This window comes from Rhinatrema bivittatum, chromosome 8, assembly GCF_901001135.1.
Source record: "Rhinatrema bivittatum chromosome 8, aRhiBiv1.1, whole genome shotgun sequence".
Lineage (NCBI taxonomy): Eukaryota > Metazoa > Chordata > Amphibia > Gymnophiona > Rhinatrematidae > Rhinatrema > Rhinatrema bivittatum.
This window is the reverse complement of record NC_042622.1, coordinates 71,979,955-71,993,194: the sequence shown is the minus strand read 5'-3', so window position 1 is coordinate 71,993,194 and position 13,240 is coordinate 71,979,955. Positions and strand designations below refer to the sequence as shown.

The 13,240-nt window shown below is 48.3% G+C and overlaps 1 protein-coding gene across 3 annotated transcripts in view; it reads right to left on the bottom strand.

Moving 5' to 3' along the window:
- METTL17 (methyltransferase like 17) overlaps window positions 1–13,240 on the bottom strand; it is a 97,671-nt gene that overhangs the window by 42,054 nt on the left and 42,377 nt on the right. For all 3 annotated transcript variants that reach the window (XM_029614940.1, XM_029614942.1, XM_029614941.1), the window contains exons 7-8: window positions 10,941–11,035; window positions 10,603–10,673 (exon numbers count right to left, since the gene is read on the bottom strand). In XM_029614940.1, the coding sequence (XP_029470800.1) occupies window positions 10,603–10,673; window positions 10,941–11,035 (166 nt within the window). The remainder of the gene's footprint in view (window positions 1–10,602; window positions 10,674–10,940; window positions 11,036–13,240) is intronic.

Below are 13,240 nucleotides of genomic sequence, written 5' to 3'. Positions count from 1 at the left end.
ACAGAGAAGGGCATCCAAAATGATAAAGGGGATGGAACAAATCCCCTGTGAGGAAATGAGTTAGGACTCTTCAGCTTGGAGAAGAGATGGCTGAGGGGAGATATGATAGAGGTCTATAAAATAATGCGTGGAATGGAGCAAGTAAATTTGTTGTTTACTCTTTCAAAGAGTACAAAGACTAGGGGAAACACAATGCAGTTACTAATAAGAGAAAATATTTTTTTACTCAACGCATAATTAAGCCCTGGAATTCTTTTCCAGAGAATGTGGTGAAAGCTATTAGTGTAGCTGCATTTAAAAAAAAAAGGTTTGGTCAAATTCATAGAAACATAGAAATGATGGCAGAAGAAGACCAAACGGCCCATCCAGTCTGCCCAGCAAGCTTCACACATCTTTTCTCTCATACTTATCTGTTTCTCTTAGCTCTTGGTTCTATTTCCCTTCCACCCCCACCATTAACGTAGAGAGCAGTGATGGAGCTGCATCCAAGTGAAATATCTAGCTTGATTAGTTAGGGGTAGTAACCACCGCAATAAGCAAGCTACACCCATGCTTGTTTTACCCAGACTATGTTATACAGCCCTTATTGGTTGTTTTTCTTCTCCCCTGCCGTTGAAGCAGGGAGCTATGCTGGATATGCGTGAAGAATCAGTTTTTCTTCTCTCCTGCCGTTGAATCAGAGAGCCATGCTGGATATGCATCGAAAGTGAAGTATCAGGCACATTTGGTTTGGGGTAGTAACCGCCGTAACAAGCCAGCTACAATTCCTGGAGGAAAAGTCCATAAACAATTAAGGTGGACTTTGGGAACTCCACTGCTTATCCCTGGGATAAGCAGCATGGACTATCGACCTTTTGGAATCCTTTAGGTGTTTGTGACTTGGACTGGCCACTGTTGGAAACAGGATAGGGGGCTGGACCGACCTTTGGTCTGACCCATTATAGCAAGTCTTATGTTCTTATGCTAATCAATAAAATGTTAAAGTGGTTTACAATATCAAAAAATTACATCTGGGAAACCTGTCCAGAAAGCATAAAAATAAAAACTGAACTTACCTACCCAATCATATCACTCAGAACCAGTACAATCAGGTTCTCAAGACTTCTGGGGAAAACTATGTTTTCTCCTTTTTATTAAATATATCAGACATGAAATTATTGTAATTGGTAGAAAATTCCATAAACTGGAAGCAGACACAGAAAAAGTTCTCTCTATATTGAGCTTTATGAATCACTCTAAAAGAAGGAACCTGGAGCAGTGCCTCCTGAGTGTTCATCAGTAGAGCTCATCCTATCAATGCCAGCCCATATAATTCAATTTGGTTGGTTACTTGCACGAGTGCTGTGGAGTTTATAAAATGGCAGCATAACTTTCTGTACAGGCACCTTTGGACAGGAAAATTGGTTCTCACCTGCTACTTTTCATTCTTGTAGTGCCACAGATCAGTCCAGACTCCTGGGTTTTGCCTCCCTTCCAGCAAATGGAGACAGAGAAACTTTCACAGCCACCGGCATATAACTTGGTGTAGCACCTGCAGTCCTTCAGTATTACTATGTACCCAAGCTGATACAGCAATACCTCCAACCAATTTATGAAACAATATCCACCAAACGAGCAGAGGAAAAAAAAACAACTTACAACTATAAACAATATTGATAACTTTAAAGAGACAAAAAGCCTGGGCCATTCTTCAGATAATAAAGACAACAGACAAAAGACAGATTGAGTGGACTCTCCAAATGCACACACCCCCTCTTGGGCGGGACTCTGGACTGATCTGTGGTACTACAGGAATGAAAATTAGCAGGTAAGGACCAATTTTCCTTTCCCTGTATGCACCCAGATTAGTCCAGACTCCTGGAATGTACCAAAGCTTCCCTAACCTGGGTGGGACTAAAGCATGCTAGAGCATCAAAGGATGCTCTCTCCGAAACCAATAACTTCAAGAGCATGGGCATTCAATCTATAGTGTCCGGCAAAGGTATGTAAAGACTTCCAAGTTCCTGGTCGGCAAATCTCCTGTGGGGATACTAGCTGACACTCTGCCAGAAGGCTGCCTGGGAACGAGTTGAATAAGCCTTTAAACCCTTTGAGACAGGACGACTGCAAATGTAAGCAGAACCAATGGCCTCTTTCAACCAATGGGCAATTGTGGCTTTCAAAGCCCGACCCTTTTTTGCACCACTCCACACTACAAAAAAGTGAGCAGACCCTAACTATTGGTCACCTCCAGGTACTGCAACAAAGCACTCTGGACATCCAAATGCCTTAAATCTTTCGCATGAGGCATACCAAACTCCAGATTTTGAAAAGTTGGAAGATCCACCAATTGACTCAAGTGGAACACCGAAACCACCTTTGGCAGAAAAGACGGGACCATCCTCAATGAGACCCCCCGAATCAGAGATCCGCAAAAAAAGCTCCCTGCATGACAAGGTTTGAATCTCAGAGACCCTTCTAGTCGACCAAATAGCTACCAAGAATACCACCTTCAAAGTGAAATCTTTATGGTAGCCCTTCTAAGAGGCTCAAACGGTGCCACACACAAGCCCTTGAAGATCAAATTAAGGCTCCAAGATGGACAAACAGAACGAGTAGGAGGGTTTAAATGCTTCGCTCTTCTGAGAAACTGCATCACATCTGGATGTGCCGCCAGAGGATTCCCATAAACTAAGGCTCAAAATCAGCCCAGGGGCGAGACCTGTACTCTCAAGGAGTTGAATGACAAACCTTCAGCCAGTCCTTTCTGCAAAAAGGCCAGAGTCTGTGACATTGAGACTTGCTGAGAGTCAATCCCTTGATCAGCGCACCAAGGCTCAAAAACCCTCCACACCCTAGCATATGCCAAAGAGGGGGAAGTCTTTTGAGCTTGCAACAAAGTAGTAATAACATCCTCAGGATATCCCTTCTTCCTTAAACGCTGCCTCTCAAAAGCCAAGCTGCTAGACAAAAGTGATCCGCCTGACCTAAAAATTTGGGTCTCTGGCGTAGCAGGTTTGGAAGACGTCCCAGCCTCAGTGGGCCATCCACCGTTAGATTGACCAGATCCGCAAACCAAGGTCTTCAAAGCCACTCTGGAGCCACCAGAATTACTCTTCCTGGATGGACTTCTATTCTCCTCACTATCTTGCCCACCAGAGGCCATGGTGGAAACACGTATATCAGAACATCGCTTGGTCAAGGAAGAACCAGGGCATTGACCCCTTCCGCTCCTCGCTCTCCTGTAACTGAAGACTCGAGGAGCTTTGGTATTCCTCTGAGTTGCCATTGGATCCATATGAGGATCACTCCATCTGTAGATAAAGGAAAATTGGTTCTTACCTACTAATTTTCATTCCTGTAGTACCAAGGATCAGCCCAGACCGCTGGGTTGTGTCTCCCTTCCAGCAGGGGGAGTCAGAGAAAAAAATGAAAAGGCACCCCTCTTAACCTGGTGTGCCACCTGCGATCCCTCAGTATATACGATATCAAAGCAGAATAACCAATAAAGGAGAACAAATCCCCAAACATAACAACCAGTGGCTACAACAATACGCGCGGTAAAATAAACAAACTGTAACGCCGCATAACTTATCAAGAAGATTCCTATCTATGTCTGTAAAGAACTCTGTCCAGGTAAGAAGGAAGAAAACATACAGAAAAACAGACTCTTCAAAAAATGCAAGGGCAGGGGTCTGGACTGATCCTTGGTACTACAGGAACGAAAATTAGCAGGTAAGAACCAATTTTCCTTTCCCTGTACGTACCAGGATCAGTCCAGACCACTGGGATGTACCAGAGCTGCCCTAATTGGGGTAGGATCTGGAGAGTCCTGCACGAAGAACACTGCTGCCAAAACAGTCGACCCCGGACATCCACACGATAAAGGTTTCGCAAAAGTATGCAATGATTTCTAAGTGGCTGCTCTACAAATCTCCAGTGGCGAGACAGACTGGCTCTCCGCCCAAGAGGCCGCTTGAGATCTGGTAGAGTGCGCTTTCAAGCCTTCTGGTATGGCATGCCCAGCGCAAAGATAAGTGGAGGAAATGGCCTCCTTCAACCACCTAGCAACCGTAGCTTTGGATGCCTTGTGTCCCCGTCTAGGAACACTCAATAAGACAAACAAATGATCCGATAATCGAAAAGCATTGGTCACCTCTAGATAGCGAAGGAGAACCCGGCGCACATGCAACTTATGCAGATCCTTATCCGTCGCAGAAGTCTGATCCAAATTCGGGAAGGCCGGTAACTCTACTGTCTGATTGACATGAAAAGTCGATACCACCTTGGGCAAGCGGAGGGAACGGTCTGCAGCGAAACTCCGGAATCCGAAATATGAAGATACGGATCCCAACACGACAAAGCTGGAAGCTCTGAAATTCGCCGTGCGGAGGTAATGGCTACCAAAAAGAGTCTTGAGTGTTAAATCCTTCCAACATAGCCCGCCGGAGGGGCTCAAAAGGACAACCACATAAGCCCTTGAGAACTAAATTCAAGCTCCAGGCAGGACAAATTTGTCGTACCGGCGGGCACAAATGCTTGGCCCCCTTAAAAAACGGGACACATCTGGATGAGCTGCCAGTGAAACCCATCAATCCTGCCCCGCAGGCAACCCAGTGCCGCGACTTGCACCCGGAGAGAACTGCAAGCTAGCCCCTTGCTCAGTCCCTCCCTGCAGGAAGGATAGGATGTGTGCTACCGAAGCCAGACGCGGGGGGACGTTCAATCCTTGGCACCAAGAGTCGAAAACTCTCCAAACATGAATATAGGCCAACAACGTGGATGATTTCCGTGCTTGCAAGAGGGTAGAAATAACTGAATCCGAATATCCCCTCTTCCTCAATTGCCTCCTCTCATAAGCCAGGCCGCTAGACAAAAGCAATCCACTCAATCGAAAATACTGGACCTTGTGGGGCCACTCTGGGGCTACAAGAATGACAGACCCCACGTGGTTCTCTATCTGACGCACAATCTTGCCCACTAGTGGCCAAGGCGGAAACACATACAGCAGTATGCCGCGAGGCCATGGAAGAACGAGAGCATCCACTCTTCTGACCCGTGTCTCTCCAACGTCTGAAAAATTGGGGCGCCTTTGCATGTGTCCGAGTTGCCATCAGGTCAAGGTGTGGGACCCTACAATGACGAGTAAGCAGCCAGAAAGCTGCGGACAATTCCCACTCGCCGGGATCCAGATGCTGGCGGCTGATAAAGTCTGCCTGCACATTGTCCACCCCGGCTATGTGCGAGGCTGCCAGCCGGACCAGATGTTGCTCTGCCCACGTCATGAGCCTTTCGGCTTCCCAGGCCACCGACCGGCTCCTGGTTCCCCCCTGGTGGTTGATGTAGGCTACCGTCGTCGCGTTGTCTGACAAGACTAGCACCACACGATTGATTGACCACGTCGCCTGATAACTTGTCCAATGACCCTGAGCGGATTGTGACTGGCAAACTGCTCCCCAACCAGTGAGGCTGGCATCCGTCGTGACTATTACCCACTGCGGCTCCTCCAGGTCCATCCCCTGTAACAAGTGGGCCGGAATCAACCACCAATCGAGACTGGACCTGGCTGGTTCCATCAGTGGCAAAGGCAGGCAGAACTCATCCGATTTTGGATCCCACCGAGAAAGCAATGCGCGTGGTAATGGTCTCATATGCGCCCACGCCCAGGGTACCACTTCCAGAGTAGACACCATGGAACCAAGTACCTGCAAATAATCCCATACTATGGGCAGGGGTAAGGACATGAGCCGATGGATTTGCGCCACTAACTTGAGCCTCCTCTCCCGAGTGAGGAAGACCTTGCCTACCAAGGTATCGACGCTTGCTCCCAGGAAGTTGAGAACCTGAGATGGTACCAACTGGCTCTTGGCAAAGTTGACCACCCAACCAAGGGACTGGAGCTGGAGTAAGAACCTTGCTCACTGCTACCCGACAGAGGCTCTCCGATTTGCCAACCGGATGAGCCAATCGTCCAGGTATGGGTGAACCAAGATCCCCTCCCACCGTAGGGCTACCATTACCTTGGGTGAAGACCCGAGGCGCTGCTGCTAACCCGAACGGAAGAGCTTGGAACTGATAATGCTCCCCCAGGACCATGAACCGGAGAAACCGCTGATGGCACTCGTGTATCCCGATGTGAAGATATGCCTCGGTCAGGTCCAAAGAGGTCAAATATTCTCCTGAGTGGACGGCCGCAATGACCGAACGTAGAGTCTCCATACGAAATTGGGGAAACCGAAGTGCTCGGTTGACTGCCTTGAGATTCAATATTGACCGGAAGGACCCCTCCTTCTTCGGGACTACGAAATAGATGGAGTACCTGCCGGCCCTGCACTCCTCTGGAGGGACCGGAACAATGGCCCCCAGGGATTTCAAGCGACTCAGGGTTTGCCCAACTACCTCTTGCTTGGCCCGAGAGCCGGCGAGAGAAATCAGAAAGAGATCCCTTAACGGGCAGGCAAAATCCAACTCGTAACCGTATGCGATGATATTGAGGACCCACTGGTCTGAGGTGATCCTGACCCACTCCTCGAGAAACAGGGAGAGACGACCTCCCACCGCTGGAACCAGGGAGAGGGTCGGAACACCTTCATTGGGACTGCTTAACTCCAGTGGCTCCTTGAGAGCCTCCCTCCTGAAATGGCCTCCGACCACGAAAGGAAGTAGGCCACGACTGAGCTCTTAGTCTGTTGTCGGGCGGGAAAAGCGGGTGGCCGCGACTGCTGAAATCTGCGCTGTCCTCGGAAACGGTAACGTGCTGCCCCAAAGGGCCTGGAAGATTTAGGCTTGTCTTCTGGCAATTATACACCTTATTCTCCCCAAGAGACTTAAGTGCATCAAGTTCCTCCCCAAACAACAATTTTCCCTTAAAAGGAAGATTACCCAACTGAGTTTTGGAAGAAACGTCCGTGGACCAGTTCCGGAGTCAGAGAAGCCGCCTAGCCTAAACTGCCATGGCCATGGTTGCGCAAGGGATGCCCGCAACAGATATATAATGCATCTGCTGTGTAAGCCACCGCGGACTCCATCCTATTCGCCTGATCTGCTTTCCTCTGGCGGTAACCACCTGTGATGTGAGCATTTGCTGGGACCCACCCGAGGGTCGCTCGCTGCATGAGGCTACTGCAGATCGCTGCCCTAACCACAGAGCGCTGACACCTCAAAGATGCGCTTGAGGAGGACTTCTAGCCGTCTGTCTTGTAAGTCCTTAAGAGCCATCTCTCCCATAACAGGAATGGTGGTCCGCTTAGTGACCGCAGTAATCGACACATCCACCTTGGGCGTCCCATCTGCAGGGTCGCGTCCGGAGATTCCCATTCCCGAGTGACCAACTGCTTAAGCATCGGGTGGAACGGAAAAGTTTGGGGCAGGGCACACAGCCCCGAGAGTACTGGTTTCCCCTTAACTGGCTCCGAAGTGGGGACTGGTGCCTCCACTTCCAGTTCCTCTAGGACATAGGGGATCAAGGGATCCAACTCCTCCTGGCGAAACAATCGAGAAACCCGGGGGTCGTCCCCTTCTACTGGAGCGGACTCATCAACACCCCCATCTAGATTTTGGAGGAGAGGATCCAGAAAGGATCCCAAAGGAGCAGGTTCCGGCGCCCCCCCAGGGGCCGAAAGGGCATCCAGAGACATGTCCCGCCTTGCAATCTTTGCAGGAGGGAGCTCCTCATCCTGCTGATGAGCTTCCACCTCCAAAAAAGCCCTATGCATAAGTAAAATAAATTTTGAAAAAAAACTGACTGGCCCTTTAAGGGATCCAATAGGGGAGGAGGAGGAGGAGGGAGGACCGAGCTCTCTCAGGGGGCGGGCGGGCCCCGGATCATGAACGGGACTCAGACTGGTAGGAGAAATCGGAGAATCCTCTCCCCCAGCCGGCAGGTAGGGCTCCGACAAAATGGCTGCCGTTTCCGCGCACGCCGGCGATGGACCCGGACACAATCGCCGTTCCGCAGCAAAATTCTCCCCAGGACGAGCCGTCCTCCCCAGGTAGGCAGCGGGCGCAAACCCTGTCCCGTGAGAGGCGCAACCCCGCCTCCCCACATGCTGAGCACGATAGCCCTTGTGGCATCCCGGGGGGGGGGGGCCAAACAGCGCCGTAGGAAAGAAAAAGAAAGGTCTTAAAATACCTTGCCGACTCGCGGCCTTCTGGAACTCTGGGAATGCTGCAGCACCCGAGGAAAACTCATCTCGGGGAGCCGCGGGGAGGGACCGGCCCACCGGTTAATCCCCCTCCAGAGAGAGACGGCCTCCGGGAACAAGGCATTTAGATCTGCCAGCCCCCGCCTTACCTCTACCGCTGCTGAGTGAAATGGCTGGGAAAATAAAAACCGCACTGAGCTTTTTTTTTTATACAAACAACTTGCTGTAGCCAAAGGCGTTAACTAAAGCTTCCAGAGCCTTAGAACTCTGTAAAAAAAAAGATGTAACTAAATTTAAAGAAATTGAAAGATCAGGACCGCAGGTTCTGTCAACCCCTCTGCTGAGAGTCAGAAAATACTGAGGGATCGCAGGTGGCACACACCAGGTTAAGAGGGGTGCCTTTTCAGTTTTTTCTCTGACTACCCCTGCTGGAAGGGAGACACAACCCAGCGGTCTGGACTGATCCTGGTACGTACAGGGAATGAGACTCATCGTTTCTTCCGATAGCTCCCATTCTCAGGATCTAACTGCTGACGGCTGAGAAAGTCAGCCTATACATTGTTGGACCCCACAATGTGGGAGCCTGCTATAAAAGACAGATGCTGCTCCGCCCAACACATAGGAAAATTGGTTCTTGCCTGCTAATTTTTGTTCCTGTAGTACCACGGATCAGTCCAGACCATGGATTGAGCCTCCTGTCCAGCAGATGGAGACAGACCAAAACTGAAAGGGTATCCTATATCAGGACACAGCCTACCCTGCAGCCCTAGCGATTTCCTCCCACTCCGGAAAAGGATAAAAAAACAAACAAACCCGAAGCATGCCGCGTACAGACAGCGGCCAATCCGGGACAGTGACATCAGGCGGCGCACGGAGAGTGGGTAATCGCATTGCAGCACAGCACTGGCGGCTCGAGAAACAAGCAGCAAGGAGGAGAAGAGAGTGAGAGAGAAGGGAGGGGAACAGAGGGGAGGGGGAAAAAGAAGAGGGAGAGAGAGAGAAGGGAGAGGAAGTCAGGTGGCGCACGGAGAGTGGGGGCATTGCAGCATGGCACCGGCGATTCGAGGTAAGCAAGCAAGGAGGAGAAGAGTGAGAGAGAGAAGGGAGGGGAACAGAGGGGAAGGGGGACAGAGAAAGAGAGAAGGGGGAAGAGAGAAAGAAGGGGGTGGGGGTGGGGAAAGAGGGGCTAAAGAAGAGGCCCTTGGCCCTGAGAGTGTATGTTTGAGCCCTTGTGTTTGTTATGAGCCAGTGGGTAGGTGTCTACCTGGGAGTGAGTGTGTGGGAGAGAGAGTTGTATGTGGGGAGAGAGAACATGTGAGAGAAAGCATATGTCTGATATGTAAGAGACAGTGAGCATGGATACTCAGGTGGAGAGGTTAGCAACAACTGCAGCAGTCCCTGCCAGCTTGGCTCATCGGCCAGCAGCAGCAATTGACACTGCTGGCAGATGAGCCAAGTTGCCAGGGACACTCATTGCACTGAAATGCAGAATAATTTGCAAAAAATATTGTGTTACTTTGAAAAATAAATGTGCAGAATTTTGCAGAATTTAGAAAATGTGTGCACAGAATTTTCAATTTTTTGTTGTAGAATTTTTAATTTTTTTGCGCAGAATTCCTCCAGGAATATAATATGCCATTCTATATCCTGTAATTCTAATTACTGTTATTGGCACTATTATGCTTTTTCTTTTAACCACTTTATGTAAAATATTACTTTGGCAACACGTTCAAATTTTGTCATGACAAAGTTTCCTGAACCTAAATCTGAGAAAAGCTTTAGTGGTGCCTCTCTTAACCTCCTTCCTCAACTGGCTCACTAGTGGTTTTCTCTTGTCATGGTGATGGCCAAGGAGGCAGCAGCACGTAAAAGCACTGATCTCTTATGCCTCCTGTCTGAGGAAGGAAGGCTGGAAGGATCATGCCATGACTGAACTCTGCAGCCCGGTGCAGGGAGTGAGGATACATTGGGTGAGAGGGTGAGGCACTGGATGGTTGCCCTGATTTCACTGCATACTCTCTCCTTGCCTCCCCTGAAGGATGGCCCTGCATCTGACTACTGGCATCTTTCTTTCTAAGAAAAAAGAAATGGCTATAAGGTTTAGTTAAAAAAGTTAATCAGCACCATGAATCGCTCCCCCTACCATGCCAGCCAGTGCCAAGACCCCCTACCCACACTGGCATCACTTTCTTTCCCTGAACATAAACTGGCACTTACCACTCCTTGCTATCATCTCTGCTTTCTTTCAGGACACACTAGGGCTTGTTCTTTCCTTAATACATGCTCTTGCTCACTCTTTCTTCCCTCAGTAAATGTTTATTGTCTCCTTCCTCTACAAGTGCACTCTTACTTTGGTGTACATGCTTTTTCTTTTTACCCACCTTGGCCCAGGCTTCCTCCCTTCTCTTATCTTCCAATTGATACTTGCTCACCCCATCCCTATCTGCACTTATACACACTGCTATGTAGCACATCTTACCTTTGGTGAAACGGGCAGGAACTGTCTGAAATAAACTCCAGGGATACACATCTGCTGAGAGTCTGAGCCTCCTGCAGAAACACAGAGAAGATAAAGAGAGGAGCATGTAGGTCAATCACCAATGGCTATGTCATAGGAATCAAAGCGGAAGAAAATGAACACTCCCAAAACTAACATCCAGACTAAGGGAAAACGAAGTAAGAGCCTTCTATTCCACAAAATCACAATGTGAGGAAAAAGTGAAGATGTGATGACATCACTTTATAAGACTTTATAAAAGCAGTACCAGTACTGGAGGGAGAACGGGGGAGGAGGCACTATGGGTACTGCATTCTCACCTTTCAGTAGGAGTTCTGCCAACAAGTTCATGGATGCTGAACTGTCCACACACACATATTCCCGGATGGTCTCCCCCCAAGCTGTATGTGCAGCCCTGCAAGGGAAGACGGGAAAACTAAGGCAGAGGAAGGGACTGCAGTATAAACTGGAACAGAGAGGTGGTTTCCTGCCATACCCCAACAAGTCATACCCAACGAATTCAAGAACAGCAAAAACATCCAAGGTGTATAATAGATTGGCAGCCATAGGAAGTAGCTTTACATCACTTCCTGTCCTTGAGGGGGCCTTATCGTCAGCCAAAGCATGTCACCAGCAATCCTGAGATTAGAATGTTTTTCGCTCAGAACTCAATCTTTCAAAGGATGGTAGGAGTTATAGAAAGGAAACTGATAGTAAGAAAAATCCTTTATATTATCTTCAATCTGAACCGATAGTACTTAAGCACAGCAATACCTCAAATAAGGTTAAATTAACAGCAGCCTAGAAAATCGGTCTTCCAAACACTACATCTGCTAATGATTGTATGTCCATTAATGTTTTGTGACAGTATAACAGACTCTCACATAACTAGCTACTTTATGCATTTCCTCTACAAAGGCAAATGCTTTCTCTGCACAAGAGGCAGACACTGCTCTTGTGGAGGATGCTCTGAGAAAACCTGCAAGAAACTTTCAAGCTCTTTTGCTTTCCTAAGGAATGCAGCAATGAATCCATTTATAGATGGAAATGGTAGAAGCTGGTAATCCTCTCTTACCAGCAATAACAGTTGCTGTCCTTTCATGAAAAACTGTTTACTCTTAAATAAAACTTCAGAACTCTTAAGATCTAAGAAATTCAATCAATTGTTTTGATTAGGGTCAGGGGAGAGCACTAGATTTAGTGTACTTGGTTATGGTTCTGCATGGGCAATGGGCGACTTATCAACTGACTGCCTTTGGTATGGGCCCTAAAGTGACTGACAGGGTTAGAAATGGAAAAGAGGATCTGGAATAAGGGTCATGGGTTGAGCATGAAAGGAAGTAGACTTGGGAGTAATCTAAGGACATTTTTCTTTACATAAAAGGCTGGTGAATGCATGGAACAACCTCCCAGTGGAGGTGGAGGAGAGAAGGCCGGTATAAGAATTTAAAGTTAGCATGCGATAAACACAGGGGATCTCCAAGGGAGTAGCAAGAATGGAAGAGCTGAGCAGTTGGTTTGGATGGGCAGATTTAATAGGCCACATGTTCTTTTTCTTCTATCATATTTGTGTTTCCAAATCTTATTTAGAAGACTTTTTTTTCAAACTGCGATCCTTCAGTGTAATCCATACCAAAGGAGAATGAAAACAGATCATAACCTCAACATAAGAACCAATGGTTATATCAAACCACATAATAAAAGAAACTGTCTAACTTCTGGAACTTATGTACATGGAGGGAGTACTTCCATATGTAACAAACGCTGCTCACTTGAGAATATTCTGCAGAATAAAGAGAGAGAAATGACAGTGAATGGAATCTCCAGATGCCAAGGGGGGGTGTCTGGACTGATCCATGGTACTACAGGAATGAAAATTAGCAGGTGAGAACCCAAATTTCCCTTTCCCTGTATGTACCAGGATCAGTTCAGACCGCTGGGATGTACACAAGCTGCCCTAAATGGGGTGGGACCTGGAGAGTCCGTGCTCCAGATGGTGACTGCCAAAGCAGTCACCATCTGGAGCACGGACGTCCAAACGGTAATGCTTCGCAAAAGTGTGTAGTGATTTCCAAGTAGCCGCTCTACAAATCTCTTGCGGCGAAACAAAGTGACTTTCAGCCCAAGACGCCGCCTGAGAACAAATGGAATGTGCTTTTAAACCTTCTGGCACTGCGCGCCCAAGAGTTATATACGTCGAGGTTATTGCTTCCTTCAACCATTGGGCAATAGTGGCTTTGGTGGCCCTATGTCCTTTCTTAGGACCACTCCATAAGATGAACAGATGATCAGACAAATGAAAAGCATGTCACCTCCAGATAGCGAAGCAGAATCCGCCGGCACATCTAATCGTCGTAAGTCGCGAGCCTGAGGCGAATTCCGATCCAAATCCATGAAGGCAGGCAACTCCACAGTCTGATTCAAATGAAACTCCGACAAGACCTTTGGCAGGAAGGAGGGAACCGACCGTAGAGATACCCCGGAATCCGAAATCCGGAGAAAAGGCTCCCTACAAGACAACACTTGAAGCTCCGAGATATGCCATGCCGACGTGATAACCACCAGGAAGATCGTCTTTAACGTCAAATCCGTCAAGGTGGCCTGTTTCACAGGCTCAAAC